The sequence below is a fragment of the Mobula birostris genome, chromosome 31, assembly GCF_030028105.1.
Source record: "Mobula birostris isolate sMobBir1 chromosome 31, sMobBir1.hap1, whole genome shotgun sequence".
Lineage (NCBI taxonomy): Eukaryota > Metazoa > Chordata > Chondrichthyes > Myliobatiformes > Myliobatidae > Mobula > Mobula birostris.
The window spans coordinates 21,490,738-21,510,068 of NC_092400.1; the positions used below are offsets into that span (position 1 = coordinate 21,490,738).

The 19,331-nt window shown below is 38.8% G+C and overlaps 1 protein-coding gene and 1 long non-coding RNA gene across 2 annotated transcripts in view; one reads left to right on the plus strand and one right to left on the minus strand.

The window, feature by feature from the left end:
* LOC140190765 (uncharacterized) overlaps positions 1–19,331 on the plus strand; it is a 32,380-nt gene that overhangs the window by 6,872 nt on the left and 6,177 nt on the right. The gene's annotated exons all lie outside the window — the stretch shown is intronic.
* tbc1d10ab (TBC1 domain family, member 10Ab) overlaps positions 11,084–19,331 on the minus strand; it is a 70,451-nt gene continuing 62,203 nt past the window's right edge. The window contains exon 9 of the mRNA XM_072247597.1: positions 11,084–13,067. Coding sequence (XP_072103698.1) covers positions 12,579–13,067 — 489 coding nt within the window. The 3' untranslated portion in view covers positions 11,084–12,578. The remainder of the gene's footprint in view (positions 13,068–19,331) is intronic.

The following is a 19,331-nucleotide window of genomic DNA, read 5'->3' on the forward strand; positions in this document are numbered from 1 at the left end:
GGAATTATATTTGAGTAATTGAATGTAATTTTTCATTAATTATTACCTTTAACCAGACCAGAAGTCTTCCTTGCGTTTTTTAAAAATTTTTTCGTTGAGTGTTTCCTCGTGTGTCTGGTAAATCTGATATGCTGGAGCTCCATGATGGAAGTGATAATGTCGTATGGTTAAGTATTACATTTACATAGTGACTTCATAATGTGGAAAATTTCTGCATCTTGATTGGCTAAAGGTTCACTCTTCATAAAAATTCACCAGTGATCTTTCTGAGATCACAGGATTTGTATTTATTTTATTTATTCACAGCAGGCCTTCGGTCCTTTGAGCCACAACACCCAGGGACCCTCTGATTTAACGCTAGCCTAATCATGAGACAATAAATGACCAATTAACCTACTTACAAGACTGTGGGAGGAAACCAGAGCGCTCGGGAGAAACCCACGCATTCCAAGGGGAGGATGCACAGATGCCTTACAGAGGCCATAGAAACCATAGAAACTACAGCACAGAAACAGGCCCTTTGGCCCTTCTTGGCTGTGCCAAACCATTTTCTGCCTAGTCCCACTGACCTGCACACGGACCATATCCCTCCATACACCTCCCATCCATGTATCTGTCCAATTTATTCTTAAATGTTAAAAAAGAACCCGCATTTACCACCTTGTCTGGCAGCTCATTCCATACTCCCATCACTCTCTGTGTGAAGAAGCCCCCCCTAATGTTCCCTTTAAACTTTTCCCCCCTCACCCTTAACCCATGTCCTCTGGTTTTTTTCTCCCCTTGCCTCAGTGGAAAAAGCCTGCTTGCATTCACTCTATCTATACCCATCATAATTTTATATACCTCTATCAAATCTCCCCTCATTCTTCTACGCTCCAGGGAATAAAGTCCTAACCTATTCAACCTTTCTCTGTAACTGAGTTTCTCAAGTCCCGGCAACATCCTTGTAAACCTTCTCTGCACTCTTTCAACCTTATTTATATCCTTCCTGTAATTTGGTGACCAAAACTGAACACAATACTCCAGATTCGGCCTCACCGATGCCTTACAACCTCATCATAACATTCCAGCTCTTATACTCAATACTTCGATTAATAAAGGCCAATGTACCAAAAGCTCTTTTTACGACCCTATCTACCTGTGACGACACTTTTAGGGAATTTTGTATCTGTATTCCCAGATCCCTCTGTTCCACTGCACTCCTCAGTGCCTTACCATTAACCCTGTATGTTCTATGTTGGTTTGTCCTTCCAACGTGCAATACCTCACACTTGTCAGTATTAAACTCCATCTGCCATTTTTCAACCCATTTTTCCAGATGGTCCAAGTCCCTCTGCAGGCTCTGAAAACCTTCCTCACTGTCTACTACACCTCCAATCTTTGTATCATCAGCAAACTTGCTGATCCAATTTACCACATTATCATCCAGATCATTGATATAGATGACAAATAACAATGGACCCAGCACTGATCCCTGTGGCACACCACTAGTCACAGGCCTCCACTCAGAGAAGCAATTTTCTACCACCACTCTCTGGCTTCTTCCATCGAGCCAATGTCCAATCCAGTTTACCACCTCTCCATGTATACCTAGCGACTGAATTTTCCTAACTAACCTCCCATGCGGGACCTTGTCAAAGGCCTTACTGAAGTCCATGTAGACAATATCCACTGCCTTCCCTTCATCCACTTTCCTGGTAACCTCCTCGAAAAACTCCAACAGATTGGTCAAACATGACCTACCACGCACAAAGCCATGTTGGCTCTCCCTAATAAGCCCCTGTCTATCCAAATGCTTGTAGATTCTGTCTCTTAGTACTCCCTCCAATAACTTAACTACTACTGACGTTAAACTCACCGGCCTATAATTTCCCGGATTACTTTTCGATCCTTTTTTAAACAACGGAACAACATGAGCCGCTCTCCAATCCTCCGGCACTTCACCCGTAGACAGCGACATTTTAAATATTTCTGCCAGGGCCCCCGCAATTTCAACACTAGTCTCCTTCAAGGTCCGAGGGAACACCCTGTCAGGTCCCGGGGATTTATCCACTTTAATTTTCCTCAAGACAGCAAACACCTCCTCCTTTTCAATCTGTACAGTTTCCATGGTCTCACTGCTTGATTCCCTCAATTCCATAGATTTCATGCCAGCTTCCTTAGTAAATACAGACGCAAAAAACCTATTTAAGATCTCCCCCATTTCCTTTGGTTCCGCACAAAGCCGACCACTCTGATCTTCAAGAGGACCAATTTTATCTGTTACAATCCTTTTGCTCTTAATATACTTGTAAAAGCTCTTTGGATTATCCTTCACTTTGACTGCCAAGGCCGCTGGGATTGAACCCCGAATTCCGATGCCCCGAGTTGTAATAGTACCGCAGTAACCGCTATGCCAATGTGATGGTTTGACAATGCCTTTGGCAAAATTTTCATCAAGAAGTGATTCTACATCAGGAACTGGTTTATAACGATGGATCTGAAAGTAGCCATTCTGTGAGGATTACATTTATAAATATCTGCACATTTTTTTTTAGTCTTTCACTTCTATGTTTTTATGAATGTGGTCTCTTACCTAAGTTACATAAAGCTATGAAAATGCAACAGTTCAAACGTGATTCACCATCACCTTCTCAAAGCCAGCTAAGGATGGGCTTTCTGCGTTTTCCTGAGTAACCAAGAAACATCATCTGACACCATGTTTGAGAAAGAAAAACTCGGGAATTTCCTTTCTCTGCCTCCTTAAAAGTAGTACCCAAATACTGTGTGCATCAGGGCACAACCGGTAGAGCCATCATGCACAGCCACAGAGACCAGGGTTCAATCCTGGCCTCAGATGGAGTCTATGTGAAGTTTGCATGTACCCACTGTTGGTTTCTCTCAGGTGCTTCAAAACCCCCAAAGTTGTTGTTAGGTTAAATTGGTTAATTATAAATTGCTCGTAGTGTTTAGCTGAATGGTAGAATCTCCTCAGCAGAGTTGGTAAGAATGTGGGTGAATTAAAAATGAGATTAATATAGTACTAATGAAAATGGGTGGTTGATGTTAGGCATGAACTGGATGGGCTGAAGGATCTATTTCATTGCTCTATATCTATGAAAACCTATAATCTTTATATCTTTATTTGAGCAAATGGGAATCTGCCACTGCTGACTTCTATTTGTGGTTCCCTTTCAAAATAATAAAATCTCTCTCAGCTGAAGCTGAATCTTTTAGTTAAAAAAAAAAAGTCCTGCATTGAACTTGATGCTCTTGAAGCATGGTTTTGAGTTTCAGGCCTACAATCCTTACCTAGTTCAAGAAAACTAACAGAACCGGGTGGCATCTAATTCTTCCATTATTTTAAAATTTAAATTTTAACCTTTGTAAATTGTATTTCTCACAATTTATTTCTGAATTTTTTGAGGAACTAATAGCTCCAAGGCTTGGTTTTATTCTGGTCACCCTCTATGATATCATCTGCAGAACTTTCTTATTATTGTCCCTATAGATTGCCTTTGTTTTAAAGCAATTTATCCTAATCTGTCATTTCTGCCGCTTTACATTACTTATGCAATTTATCTGGTTGTCAATATTATCACCCATTCTCTCTTAGCTTGTAATTTTTCAGTGGCTTCCCTGCATAAATAAACCTGCAGGTTCCCTACTTTGAATGCATTACTGTAAACATGTTAACATATCAGGATATCAATATATGGGCCCAAACATACAAACTTCCAAGAATCACAAAAACACAAGAGACCGCAGATGCTGGAGCAAAAAAAACAAGCTATTGAAGGAACTCAGTGGGTGGAAGCAAAGGATGTTTGGATCAGGGGACCCTGCATCAGGATTGAAAAAAATCATTATGTATTTGCAAGTGTACTAATTACTTCTGTAATGTCTACATTAAAGTCATTAATGGAATTTAAATAGAAGCAGATGTGACAATCAGAATGATGACACTGGGTAAAAGCACTAGTAGATCAGAACCTTGCGACACGTTGACTATATGTAAGAATGAGTCCAGAGATGTGTTTCCATTTGTTTTGAGCATTCATTTGGCAAAGACAGTGTGTGACTGAGCCATGCAAACTACAAAATTCAAAGTTCAGTATGTGTTTTATGGTGAGCATTACAATCAACAATCTGGGAGAATAATCAGATGTCTACTGGTGCTTTATGATGGCAGTATGTATTTGGAAGCCGTATGAAGTCAGAATCCAATCCACTGTAACTAACATCTATTGTTGATTAGACTGGCTTTTATACACAAATGTCTATGGAAGAATGCCAGGAATTCAGATCAGACCCATGTAAGGAGAAGAGGGAGGAGGAAAATTGAACTTACTGACCTCAAGGGAATCAAACATACAGTACTATATTTGTAAATAATTCCTTTATTCTTAGCTTCTACTGATTTATTTATGTACAAATACTAAATCATGTTGACAAGCAGTGTCAAATCTATCTGTTGGTCTATGTTGAGTTAGCATGGGAACAAGAGAATGGGTCCTCAGCCTATTATCTCCAGTTCATTGATTTGCCTTTAGTCTCTGAACCTTGACTCTTTTTCCAGAAGGGGCAGCTGACTTGGAAAATACTAAATGACCCAATATCCTCTGCCATTTGGAGTAACGTTACAGATTTCCATGACTCATCATCAAAAAGCTGCTCCTTATTTGACATGAAATTCCTTTAACAGCCCCAGTTACATTCTGCCTCAGTGTGTCCATAAATAACACCCCAGATTCAACGATGTGTAGCTAGTTGGATAGAGAGGAAGGGTTCCCAACCTGGAGTCCACAAACTACCCGGTTAATGGCATAAAAAAGGTTGGGAAGCCCAGATACAGTGGAAAGAAATCGGAAAGTTCCTTTTCATGAGTACTTTCTAGTGACCCGTTCTGGATAATGAATATCCCTAGAAGAAAATATGTGTTTCCTGCAACAAAATGCTAGAAGAACTCAGCAGGCCAGGCAGTATTTATGGAAAAAAGAGTAAAAAGTCCATGTTTCAGGCCAAGACCCGTCATCAGTCCTAATGAAGTGTCTCAGCCTGAAACATCGACTGTTCATTCATTTCCATAGATGATGCCTGGCCTGCTGAGTTCCTCCACCAGCATTTTGTGTTTCTTGCTTTGGAATTCCAGCAGATTTTCTCAGGTTAAGAGTTCACAAACATTTTCTAATGCATTCCCTTGAAGGTTTCAATGTTTACATGACAAAACTAATATTTAATCTTTGAAAATAGTATACAGTGTAAGAAAAACCTGATGGTAACCTTCAAAATACACATGGACAAGCAGTGATACTCCTTGGCTGAGTATCATCTGGCCCCTCAAATAAAGAGTTTGCACCTGCAGACTTGTGCTTGAGATAAGAAGGCACCAAATATTCACATGGGGAATGATATTCAAATAATAATTAGGGAACTTGGAGATTGTGACTGAGTGTTATTAGACAGTGAAATTGTTATTGGTTAGTATTGAATATTGTCTGACAAAGATATGTGTAACTAACATTTCCTCCTTTTCAGACAAAATTGATCCTTTTAATACCTGCTTTTCAGTAAGTTTCTCATATTGTTAGCCCATCGATGCTGTAGTCCCTGTTATGTTCATAGCTTGTCTGTCTATAATCGATTGCAGGTGCTGCAATCCAGAGCAACAACCTGCTGGACACACTAAGCAAGTCAATGTGGGTTTTCAACCCCAAACGTTCCCCCACAGTTGCTGCTCATATTCAGCAGATTGTTGTACAGTACATAACTATAAGCTGGAGAGTTAAAGTAAATGTTTTCAGTGATATTGTAAAAATGTAATGCAATATATAATAGACCAGTAATGTTTGTGCTGTAGACATTTGTAATCATTAGTATTAAACGTTCTCTTCTACAGTGGTAGTGTAAAAAGATTTTTTTCACTATACTTTGATAACCTCTGCTCCGTGATTTCCGGCTACAATGTTTACAGAAACTGGAACAAACAGGTAATAATGAAAACAAAATTTAATGAAATCAATTATCAGTAATAAACTGGGAATGGACCGTATTCTAGTGGTTATCAGTGCTGATAAATTAATTTTATGGACCTCATCTTTTTTTTCATATTTACTTCCAGTGTTTTAATTTTCTTACTAGCAGCATCAAGTTAAACACAGGTCAATCAGTACAAGATTAATTAAAACTGTAAGTCCTGGTGTTCAAATAATAGGAAGCTTAGGTCTAAATTTATCAGACTGTAGGTTTGTGTTTGCGTGTATAGCAATTTTGTTTGCTTTTCCATGAGATCTTTATGATTAATTCTTATCGATATTCCAATTAAACACTGTGCTTGTGCTATTAAATTCTGTTTTAATCTTAAACTGAGTTCCAATTCAAATGATTAAATATATTTTTAAAGATTAGCTTTATTTGTCACATGTACATTGAAACATGAAGTGAAATGCATCATTTTGCATTAAATCAAATCAACAAGGATTGTGCTGGGCTGCCAGCAAGTGTTGCCACACTTCTCGCAGCAACATAACATGTCAACAATTCAGTGATTATATCTGAAAATAACTCACCTACTAAACATTTTTCTTAATTCAAATCTGCAAGAACTTCATGTGTGTGTAATTATCTATAGACACTTGTGGAACCACAAACAGATAGGTGCAACTACACAGTCTGGAATATAATCACATGCCTGAAGCAAAGTTCACCATAGACTATTGTTATTTAGTGAAACTTAAGCCCCTTTTTGCCTTGGCATGGTTTCAACATCTTGCTGTGGAACTTTTTTCAAGCAGCTTTCAGTCAAGATTTGATGAACTCTATTTCTAAAAGTCATCATGCAAAATCATTTTTTATGGTTTGGTTGTCTACTCCTATACTTCACTACCCATCTGCACATTTCCTTGTGTTGTCCATTACCATGATCTTTATTTACCCTGTATAACCACCTATCAGCTACTTTAATTTCCCCACTCAAGAGCTTTGTCATCTTACGTTTCCTTGCCTATCTACCACAATCTCTGGCGTTCTTGGTAGAGATCTCTCCCAAAAATGCAGCAATTGCTGTTCAAGTATATCGTGAATTCCAAGTGCATATCTGAAAGCCCTTGAATTAGATATGCAGATAGTAACTTATTTTCAAAATTTTAGTTATCATTACTGTTGGTCAAATAGAACTAGGTGACATAGATAAGGGTTGTTAACAGTTGTACTTGCTCATTTGTAAGATTACTTAGAAACCTGTTCAAAGTTAACTGATTTCAATCCCACATAGTACTTGATGCATACCGAATGAGCATCTTACTATTTTCTCAGCAGAATGATGATTTTAAAACATTTTTGGTATAGATGCTTTAAAAAGAAACAGATGGTAACCTTTAAAATACAATAGATTACATTTATGGTAGATACTGTACTGGTCCCTGCCGTTCCTTTGGATTCATCAGCTGTATGGAGAGGGAAGCCTGCTGCATGGACGACAGCTTGCTCTCCATTTCCTACTGGCTTGGCTTGCATATTGGCTTATGTAGATAGCTAGGACAACCAGCAGAGGCCTGCTACTAAGATATTGTACAGTTCAGCAATTCTGGCATTATATATAAGACATTTTATCTGCCGTTTTCTTTTCCATTTGTTTAGCTGTTTGATTATCTTTAAGTAGTCATTACCTTCTTAGTCAGACACCTTAAATCATATTAAATTAATTTCTATTCATAGTCTAGACAATTAGAATTCCATAATGCAGTGCCTAGACTTAATTAGATCTACAAAGATCCAAAAGAATACAGTACATTATTCACAAGACATTTAGAGTGAGGGTGGGCAGAAATTATTTAGATGCAGAGTCTGTAAAAGGATATTGATAGGGAAATGAAAATGATTAGGTGGAACTCTCAAGATGTAAACAAAAAGTGACAGATTGCACATAGAGGCAGATGGGTTGATTTATGGGCCAATGAGTACACAACAATTTGGCAAATGGTGATAATGTGGGAATAAATGAGACCAGCAATTTGGATAGTGGATAAAAATAGAGTATTGTTGAAGTGGAAAGAGACTAAAGAATGCTGACAGAGAAGGATCTGGCTGTTTGCATGGAAGTAGAGCAAGTTACTGGCCAGAGAAATGGAATGTTGGTCTGTATTGCCAAGGCGATGAAGGAGGAAAGATTTGCTACATTGTGAAATCAGATCTGGGTATAACAATGAATACATTTGCACAGGAGGACATTCAGAGACACACCAGGTTAAATGTTGGTAAGGGATCAACTCACGAGGGAACATACACAAAATGCTGTTGGAACTCAGCACGCCAGGCAATATACGGAAAAGAGTGAACAGTTGATGTTTCGGGCTGAGACCCTTCATCAGGACTGATTAAGGGTTTTGGCCTGAAACATCAAATGTTTTCCATAGATGCTGAGTTCCTCCATCATCTTGTGTGTGTTACTTTGGATTTCCAACACCTGCAATCTGCAGTCTGTGAACTTGCAAGAGAAGATGTGAGACAGAGTTGAATGAGAGGCAATTCCCCCTCAAATTCATTTCTTTGAGGGGGCATCTAGAGTAGATGGCAGAATTTCTGGATGGACGAATGGACAGATCAGAGTCCGTGCTTATAATCAACAATGCATTTACGCTAATCTCTTGTTATACTAATCCTTTTGAGAAGTCCCAATCAGAGAGTGGACAGAGAGGAACCAGTATATGTAGATAAGTCTCCTGGACCAGATGGAGTTCTGAAAGAGGTAGCTGAAGTAATTGTGGAGGCATTAGTAACAATCTTTCAAGAATCAATACATTCTGGAGGTTTCCGAAGGATTGGCAAATTGCAAGTATTACTCCACTCTTCAAAAAGGGAGGAAAGCAGAAGAAAGGAAATTATAGACCAGTTAGCCTGACCTCAGCAGTTGGGAAGATGTTGGAGTCGATTGTTAAGGATGTAGTTTTGGAGTACTTGGAGGCACATGATAAAATAGGCCAAATTCAGCATAATTTCCTTAAGAGAAAATCTTGACTGACACATCTGTTGGATTTATTTGAGGAAGTTGTAAGCTGGATAGACAAAGGAGAATCGGTGGATGTGTACTTAGATTTTCAGACCTTTGACAAGGTGCCACACGTGAGGCTGCTTAACAAGATAAGAGCTCATGGTATTACAGGAAAAAATACTAGCACAGATAGAGCATTGACTGATTGGCAGGAGGCAAAGAGAGGGAATAAAGGGAGCCTTTTCAGATTGGCTGCTGGTTACTAGTGGTATTCCACAGGGGGTCTGCGTTGGAATCACTCCTTTTTACATTTTATGTCAATGATTTGGATGACTAACTTGATGGCTTTGTGGCCAAGTCTGTGGATGATATGAAGATAGATGGAGGGCAAGTAGAGTTGAGGAGGCAGCAGAAGAACTGAGACAGATTAGGAGAATGGGCAAAGAAGTGGCAGATGGAATAGTGCTGGGAGGTGTATGGTCATGCACTTTGGTAGAGAATAAAGGCATAGACTATTTTCTAAATAGGGAGAACATTCAAAAATCTAAGGTGCAAAATGACTTGTGCAGGATTTCCTAAAGGTTAATTTGCAGGTTGCGCTGATGGTGAGGAAGGCAAATGCAATGTCAGCATTCATTCTTAGAGGACTAGAATATAAAAGCAAGGGTGCAATGCTGAGGCCCTACTTGGAGCATTGTGGGCCCCTTATGGCCAAAGGATGTGCTGACGTCGAAGAGGGTTAAGAGGAGGTTCAAGAGAATGACTTCCAGAATGCAAAGGTTATCTTATGAGGAGCAATTGATGACTCTGGGCCTGTACTTGCTGGAATTTTGAAGAATGAGAAGGAATCTCTTTGAAACCTATCAGATTTTGAATGGCGTAGATAGAGTGGATGCGGAGAGGATGTTTCCTATGGTGAGAGAGTCTAGGACCAGAGGGCACAGCCTCAGAATAGAGGGATGTCCAATTAGAATGGAGGTGAGGAGGTATTTCTCTGGCCAGATGATGATGAATTGGTGGAATTTGTTGCCACAGGTAGCTGTGGAGGCCAAGTCATTGAGTATATTTAAGGTGGAGATTGAAAGGTTCTTGATTAGTCAAGGCATGGAAGGTTAACAGGGAGAAAGCAGGAGAATTGGATTGAGGGGGAAATGGATCAGCCACGATGAAATGGCAGAGCAGACTCGACTGGACGAAGGGGCAGAATTAGGCCATGTCTTAGGTATGTGAACTTCCAGAAAACATTCACCAAGAGCTAGAATGTTGACTGTGTACAAGGTATTTATTAATTTGACAGAAAGAAATGTTAGCTTAATGTGCAAAATAACAAATGGGTGAGAAGCTAAACTGCAAGATGGTCATCATTTACAAATATTGTTAAGAGTGGACATTTGGAATATAGTGAGAAGATGAAGGTATTTTTATGGGAAGATTAAAATATTACTTGAACCAGCAACCCACCTATTTAATACTAGCCTAATCACAGGACAATTGACAATGACCAATTAACCTCATAATCAGTACATCTTTGGACTGTGGAAAGAATCAGAGCACCCAGAGGAACAGTTATTTCCCCTCAACCACCAGGTTCTAGAACCAGAAGAGAACTTCACTCACTCCAATACTGAACTGATTTCACAACCTACAGATTATTTTCAAGGTCTCTACAACTTGTGTTCGATATTTTTTTTGTATTTACAGTTTGTCTTTTGCACATTAGTTGTTTGTCTGTCTTTGTTGTGTGCAGTTTTTCATTGATTCTATTGTTTCTTGTAGTTACTGTTAATGCCTGTAAGAAAATGAATCTCAGGGTGCACAATATGCACTTCGATAACAAATTTAGCTTGAAACCCACAGTTATGGGGAAGAACATACAAACTCATTACAGTCGGCGCAGATTTGAAATCTGAACTCCATCTGTAATAGCATTATGCTAACTGCTCTGCTGTGGTGGAATGGAAGGACATTTAATTTGAAAAATCATATCTTGGATCCTATTGAATGACAGGGCAGGCTTTTCTATTTCTTAATGATCTTGTAAACTTTTTCTATTTTGATCCATTCAGATGAGAGTTGCTGCAGGTTACATGCAAATCAAAACAAAGACAAATGCTTTCCAAATTATTTTATTGGGTTTAATTATTAATCTATGGCATAAGCAAGATAAAATAAAGCTGTGTCGCTTGGATGAACTTATTAATGCATGTAACAGTTTGTAGGTCAGCACAAAAATCACTTAAGGTATGTTAAGCTTGTGCTACTTACGCTAATGGTCACACAGAATCAGACAATATTCAGTTAAGTCCAATATTGTTCTTTGTAGGTTGCATGTCACAAAACAAATTGACACATAATTTATCACTCTTCAAAAAAACAGAAAAGCTCATCAACTAAATGATTTAACCTTGTGTTTGAACATCAATATATTTGGTGATTTTAATAGACTCAAGGAATGTAGATCAATGAAACACCAATCAAAATTAGGCATAATACGGTTATGTTCTTGTATTCTACACAGAAAAAATTGCTTGATCCATGTAGGTTTATATTAGCACTTAAATAGATCAACAATAACTGCAAATCAATTGTGCACTGGTAATTTTTAAAAAAGCTGGGTTATACAAGAGCAGCGAACACCTATACTGTTTGTGGTCAGTTTATCAAACTTCCTGTAAACCAGCTTCATAAATTTACATTCCTCAAAATTAAGGAAAAAGTGCTAGAAAATTAAATTATAAAGTACATTGCTTTTATTATGCATTGTGGTTACCTATCCTTCTCAGTACTGTACTGTACACATGGCATTCAACATTATACAGAAAACATTCACTAAAGTGGCATTTTTAACTCAGTCATAACGTTCATCAATATTTTACCTGTACATTACTAATGTTACAAATAAGTGAACCTGCATTTTGAATGTTTTAAATCACACATTAGGGAAACAAATCCTTCAACCACAGTCAGAAAGTCACTTTGACTTAATGATCATAAAAAGGCAAGTTACTCTTCCAAGTCCTTCCCCCTCAGCAAATACACATGAACACAAATGTGTGCATACACAGACATAAGATTAAATTAATTCAAATAATTGTAATTTACACTTTGTGTCTAAGTTCACAAGTCTCTCCCTTGCTAATGGAAAACTTTGTTTCTTCAAAATGGAAATGGATGTAGTACAGTATCTGACCAAAGAATAATCGAGGCATAAAGTCCTATAAATTCATTTTAACTTGGAATGAATGCCAAGAGGAATTCTTTACTGTATAATCTCCACTCAAGTTACACTGACTGAAAAGTATAGTATAAAACTATTTACATTTTCCCCTTAAAAAATAACACTTAACAGCTTACAATGTTCAATTAGAGTTTTAAGAGTTAAATAATAACCCACTAAAGGTAAACTTGTTAACCAGATTTTTCCTAAATCACCAGCTTTGAAATCATGTTCTTAGTTATGACTAGTCTTTGACACTCGTTTCTTTTTCCAACGCCTTACATTTAAAGACAGTTAGGTCACAAAGGTGACTATTTTGTTAATGACAATTGATCCATTTAATGGAATGACTTAACGCCGAATGATACTTTCTTTAGATACCAATGATACACTTCACAAGTACGTGTCCTGTTCTGTTCCCTCTGAACTGAGGCTCTGTTCAGACTGCTGGAGTTGAGAGTCCTTTTTTAGCATTGATTGCTTTATCTCCTCTGCAATACCTGCCGGTTGTGCACCATGTCGTTCGTCTTTCAAAATTCTTTTGGTCTCATCAGGAGCAGATCCATTTGCTACTGATTCCGTTTTCCCCATCTTTTTCTCCAGCTTCTTCTTTTCCTTCTTTTGCTCTTTTGAACTTTTCTTGTTCTTCTTTGAATTGCTGCTTGAATCTGAAGAGGGAGAGACAGGTGGTGACTGTATCACAATGGAGGGTGTCTGCACCAAGGCTTTATGGGAATGTGGTTCTGCCTCGTTGATGGCTTTGGCACCATGTAGTCTTGGGGGTGGATGACACTTGAGGTCACCATGCATGTCCTTCCATTTCTTTAACTGAATTAAATGTTCTTTTTCAATTTCCCTTTCTGTGACAGGAAGATCAATTACCTGTTAAAATACAGTAAAGATATTTTATTAGTCTTTGAACTGATGAAAATACTGGGAACTCTGGCCCCACAACCTGATCTGGTGTCTACTTTCATTTTTTTCCCTTTATATTATGCTGGGAGCAATTAGGCTCATTCCAGTTTTCAGATAAGTGGTTAAAGTGGAATCATGTCTGCCAGCTGATGTAGTTACAAATGATGTTTATGGCACCACATTAAAGGAAATCTTTTCTGATCAGTATTCTGGCTTACATCATCCCTTAAATCAGTATCACTAACTTACTGTCACTTTTCTGTTTGCATACAAGTTCTTTCCTACATTTCTGATGTTAAAATAGCTATTTAAACTTAAACATTATTTCAAGAGCTAACTTGTGACATATGTAGTACAAATATTTTCTTTTGTGAAAAAGAAGGCTAAGAAAGTACCAAGGATGTACTCAACTAGCATGTAGATGTCATAAATTACAGATATGGATTATTTGTAGGAGGAAAGACAGAAGTAATTTGATCGAAGTTTTGAGCTTGTGAAAGGATTTTGGTTCGGGTGGAAGTAGAGAAGGCTTCACCACATGGGGTGTGTGGGGAAGGAGAGAGTAATTTAACAAGTTTGAGATTCAGGATACATCTTTCTGTGGAGACAGGTTTAAGTTGAGGTTATAACTTTGATGCATCTAAAGGGGAAAAAACAGTATATTGGGGTGAATTGGAGGAGGGTGGAAGAAGCTGTGGTGCAGCATAAATAGTGTGGAGTAATTGGGTTTAACAGCATGTGTTGTGAACACTAGACAGTTTTTAAATTTTGTTAAACTTGATGAACACTGGGCTTCTCTGTTCATAGTCATTATTCCAAGGGTAGACACAAATCAAACTTGCCCTTTTTGGAATACTTTTCATGTAGAGCAAATTTTAAATACTTTCTTTTTGTAAATACTGCAGTTATGCAATAGTCACCTTGACCACAATGCAAAAGAATTCAAGGCAAACTGCCAGGATAAGCTAGAAAGCGAGGGGTTGTTATTAACACACATTGTCCAATTGGGAATAGAGTAATGGATAACACCTAGTGTGCCATATTCAGTGTCCACAGTGTGGTTTCCTCTACATCGGAGAAATCACAGAATGCGTAATCACCAGGTGGAACACCTATACTCAGTCCCCCGTGCTGATCATAAGCTTCCTGTTGCATGCCTCTTTAATTCTCAATTACTCCAACCTATTTGTGGTCACTTTCACTGGCATAGTGAGGCCCACAAACTAAAAGATTAACATTTCACCCCATTTCTTTAAAGCAGGAGTTCCCAATCTGAGGTCCACAGATTCCTTGCTTAATGGTATTGGTCCATGGTTTTAAAAAGGTTGGGAGCCCTGCTTTAAAATGTCTTGCTAATTTTCAGTATACATGTTCTCCATTGTCTGATCTGTCTTAGGTTATCTCCTTCTAAGTTTTGTCTTGCACCTCATTCCACCTCCCAGCTTTGCTTTGAAAACTGTAAACCCTTCATCCTCTCCTCAGTTCTGACGAAGAGTAACTGACCCAAAGGTTTGACTTATTTCTCTTTCCATAAATGTGTCACTGGCTGAATTCTGCTTTTGTTTCAGAATGATTTTTTTAAAGTTCAAAATTAGTGACATCAAGACAAAATATATTATCCCAAAGCCCGAGGATGTCAAAATGCAAACAGACAAGAAGTGAACCCAGGCTTTCTAACAAAAATTCAAGCTGTCTACAGTGTTCCATCTCTTAAAGTTGGTCATCTTTTTTTAAGCCAACCACATCTTAGATTTCCATTAGACTCCAGATGGCTGTGGTATGTGCTGGAAGGAAGCCAACAAAACAGCCAAGGCTCCAGACATTTCCATACTGCTACAGTGTGTACTGAATAAAAAGGTTATATTGTGTAATGGATAAATGTTATGAATAAATAGAATGGTTATTCTAATAGCTACCATATGACAAGTAAGTAAAAGAGTCAACATTTAAGCTGTAGTAGTAAATCCAACTGCTTTGTATGAGGAGAAAATGTGCTTATCCATACAGAGGCAAATTCAAAAAGCTATTACTGCAGATCTCTAATCTGATTAGCTTTCAAAAATAATTTAAGTTGTGACCTCAGTGTTAGAAAGATTTAGCTCTGATCCATCACAAAAAAAAGTTCAAAGTATTGAGAGTAAATAGGAGTTAGATACGAAAAAAGGGGCAAGTACCAAGGGCGTTGCCTTTAGTCCTCGTCAAATGAGCACTGAGATTTTAGAGATGAACTTTAGGTTATGATAATAATTTCTGGAATAACACTAGCTCCCAAAAAGGAAGTTGGCAAATTCATAGTTACCAGGCCTCCATACAAGTTGCCCACTATTGTTCTAGGGATGCTTGCCAACTGGAATTTTGGATTGACCTTTTTCTTTGGTTGCAGTCAATCTGAACAAGCTTTTCAAGCAAGATCCAAAATCTTACCAGGGTGAACGTGTATGCTGAACAGGGATCTGGCTTTCAAGTTCCTTATGCATGAACATGGCAACAGGCTTTGATGATGATGGTAAACATTTATTCTGCAAGCGAAACTAAAACTTCCCATTCCTTGTCAGAAAAAAATAGAATCCTGCTGTGCACAAACATTAGCTGCCATGTCTCTGACATTACAAAAAGAAATTTTTAGAAATACAGAGTGATCCTTCAAAATTCCTCACTGGCTTCAAGGCATTTTGGGATAGCCTGAGGCTGAGAAAACTTAAAAAACATATGAGCAAACCAGGTAGCAACCAGATTAAAAAAATACAAGAGATCTACAGATGCTGGATATCCAAAGCAACACATAAAATGCTGGAGGAACTCAGGTCAGGCAGCATCTACGAAATGAACTAACAGTCGATGTTTTGGGCCAAGTTCCTCCAGTCCTGAAGGATCTTGGTCCGAAATGTCAACTGTTTATTCATTTCCATAGGTGCTGCCTGACCTTCTGAGTTCCTCCAGCATTTTGTGTGTGACACCAGTTTTCTTCCCAAGGTTTCTGTATTCCAGACTTAAAACACAAACAAGCTCATACCACCTGATCCTATGACTTTGCATGACCCTGACTGGGAGACTAGGCCGGTGCAATACCTTGCCCAAGGGTGACCTGCAGGGTAGTGGAGGGAAGGAGCACCATACACCTCCTTTGGTAGATACTCATTCCACCCTGCCACCCCTTGGCTTTATCTGTTCCAAATAAAGCAAACCCAGCCTCACCTCACAACTGAACAGCTTCATTCTGGTGAGTTCAATCTTGACACTCTCAAGGACAATCATGTCCTTCTGAAATTGTTCTAACCAAAACTGCACATAGTAATCTAGGTGTAGCCTAAACATTGTCTTATAGACCCTCCCTGCCGTTATATTTAATGAACCAACTTAACAAATGCAAAGAAACTCAATGGTTTCTTCACCACCTTATTTGTGTACTGCCTCCAGTAGGGACCCTTAGATTGGGAAATTAAGATCTCATTTCCTTAGCCTCACCATTCACTGTGTATCTCCTAGTCTTCTAGTCTTCCCAAAATATATCACTTTAGACTTAGCATGATTAAATTTCATCTGTCGTTTTCTATCCATCTTACCAACTTGGTATCCTTCAGCTTAATACAACATTTCTCAATGTCAATACTTGTTCTGTGACCTTACTAATTATACATTAACAAACTGGACAGGGTTGTAACCCCAGGTAGTGGCATCAAATCTCAAAAACAACCCTCCACCATTGCCCTGCTACCTTATATTACTAAGCCAATTCTGAAAACAAATCTACCAACTTGCCCATGGGTTTTAAACTTTTGGACCAGTCTACCTGTGACACTTTATATCAAAGACCTTACATAAAGACTGTATCAAGCATAATGGTCTCTTTAATATATTTTGTGGCTCTGAATTCACTGCATGTTTTTGACCATCTAGTTTAAGATCAGAATTAGTATTACACTGCACATGACAGGTGCACTAGACCAGTGGTCCCCAACCACCTGGCCGTGGACTAGTACCGAGCTGCAAAGCATATGCTACCGGGCCGCGAGGAAACGATATGATTTGGCGATGTGACTGTGCTGCCGACTTGCTGGTTGGCGCCTTTCAGCCCAGACTCTTGGTGGCAGAAATATTGCCAAATGTAACTGACCAAAAAACATTTTTCTTAAAGGAAAATGTTTTAGAAAAAGGATGGTATGTAATTTTTGTGCAGATTATTTTAGCATGTAAAAAAGCCAGGAAAAAGCCCAAAAGCCAAATGAATTTTCTGATGCCAACCAAGTTGGGAAAAAGCTAGATTTCTGGAATTGGACAGCCAATCTGGTAACCCTGTATGAGTCAGCTGCACCTTTCCTCAATCCCTGTCATGCCCACTCTTGAACTTGAATGCACGCGAGGTCATTACGCACGCGCTATGTCAGCGCAGGAAGATGATCAACTCCTTCAGCTTGTAAATGCCAGCGGGCTGAAAAGTATGTTTGACATAACATCTCTGCCAGCATTCTGGATCAAGGTCAAGGCTGAATATCCTGAGATAGCCACGAAAGCACTGAAAACATTGCTTCCATTTCCAACATATCTCTGCCAAGTGGAATAGACTGGACATAAGGAACCCCCTTTGAGTATTGCTGTCTCCCATCACCCCTTGATGGCACCGTCTTGTTACCGGAAACAAGCCCAGGGCTCCCACTGATTCAGTGATATTGGTGTGTTGCAATGATTTTATATGTTCATACGAGGAAAATATGCGCTGTGTGTTTAATATCCAAACGTTACTTAAAATGTTATGCTATTGACTTATAAGTGACTTATCACTATATTCATGTGAGGAAAATATGCGCTGTGTTTAACATTAAATTTGTTAAACCCTTTTAGAAACAAAATTGAGTTTATTAGCCACTTATAAGTGACTTATAGTTGACTTATTACCTATATTCCGGTTGTGATTAACAACCTCCTCCCCCACCCCGTTGGCCGGTCTGCAAGAATATTGTCAATATTAAACTGGTCCGTGGTGCAAAAAAGGTTGGAGACCCCTGCACTAGACCTCTGACCCACTCCCGTTGGTCAAACATTTAGTTCACCATAACAACCATCTTTCACTGAGCATGTTAGTTTCCATCCGCTGGCCGAGATTATGACACCTTCATCCCACTTCTTTCAGAAACTTCTTATTAGGATTCCAGATTATTCTCATCTCTCCCACACACCCACTTTGTGTCTTAGTTCATGTAGCAATGGCCAAAGACTGCTTCCACAATTCCCAAATCACTGTCAGGATGTTGTTGCCAGCTCTTAGTCTGTGAAAAGCTGGGCAAGTGAAGTGCTTACAGAATCTAAATTAGGGGTTTCTGTGGAGACAGGACTTGAGCCAATGATACTGTGGATACAGAGGAATCCACAGTCAGATGGTCATCAGAGAAAACAGCAACATGAATGGCACAACAAATCTGCAACCAAGCCAAATAGGACTGGTTTTAAATGATAATCAAGTATGCAGTTGTGTTTGGATAAATACAAGGCCAAGATCTTCACAATTAAATTAAAAACCTGGCATGCTTTCAGATGCTGAGATCCCACAACTCTGGTGAAGCACCATGATAGCCTGACTAGCACTGGAAGAAAATCTGTCTGTAGAAGTACAAGTCAGGGAGTGCAACTTCCTTAGAGTCTGTTAGACAGCATGATGGCCCTATTGTTTGATGGAAGAGTTTTAAAAGTAACTGTAATCACCTGCACTCACTAGTGACTGGACAATACAAATTTGTTGACTACCATGCATCCACAAAAGGTCACTTTCATTCACTGGATGTGGAGTTTGCTGTCAAAGCCAGCATTTATTGTCATCCCTAATTACCTCCTAAAAAGAAGCTTGTCAGGCCAGTCCAAATGTTAGTTATGAGTCAAGCAGATTGATGCATTTGGAATTGCATATCAAGGCACACTGGGTAAGAAGGGATAGACTTACTTTCCTGAAGAACAGTGAATTAGCTGGACATTACAACAATCTGATCAATAACTTTATACTGATCTGAAAATGTAAAAGTTATGTGGCTATCAGGATGGGAGGGAGGGAGAGGGTTGTGTGCGGAAAGAACACAAGAACTTCACCACTGTTCCTTTTCTGTTTGGAATTGGTAAATCCTCTATATTTAGCCAGTATTCTGTTTTTTTTAAATGACCAAAGCTGTACATTTCCAGCTTTCTCATTTTTTGTGCTTTGACTTCATGTCTGACTCAGTTTGCTATTACCACAACATTTACTTT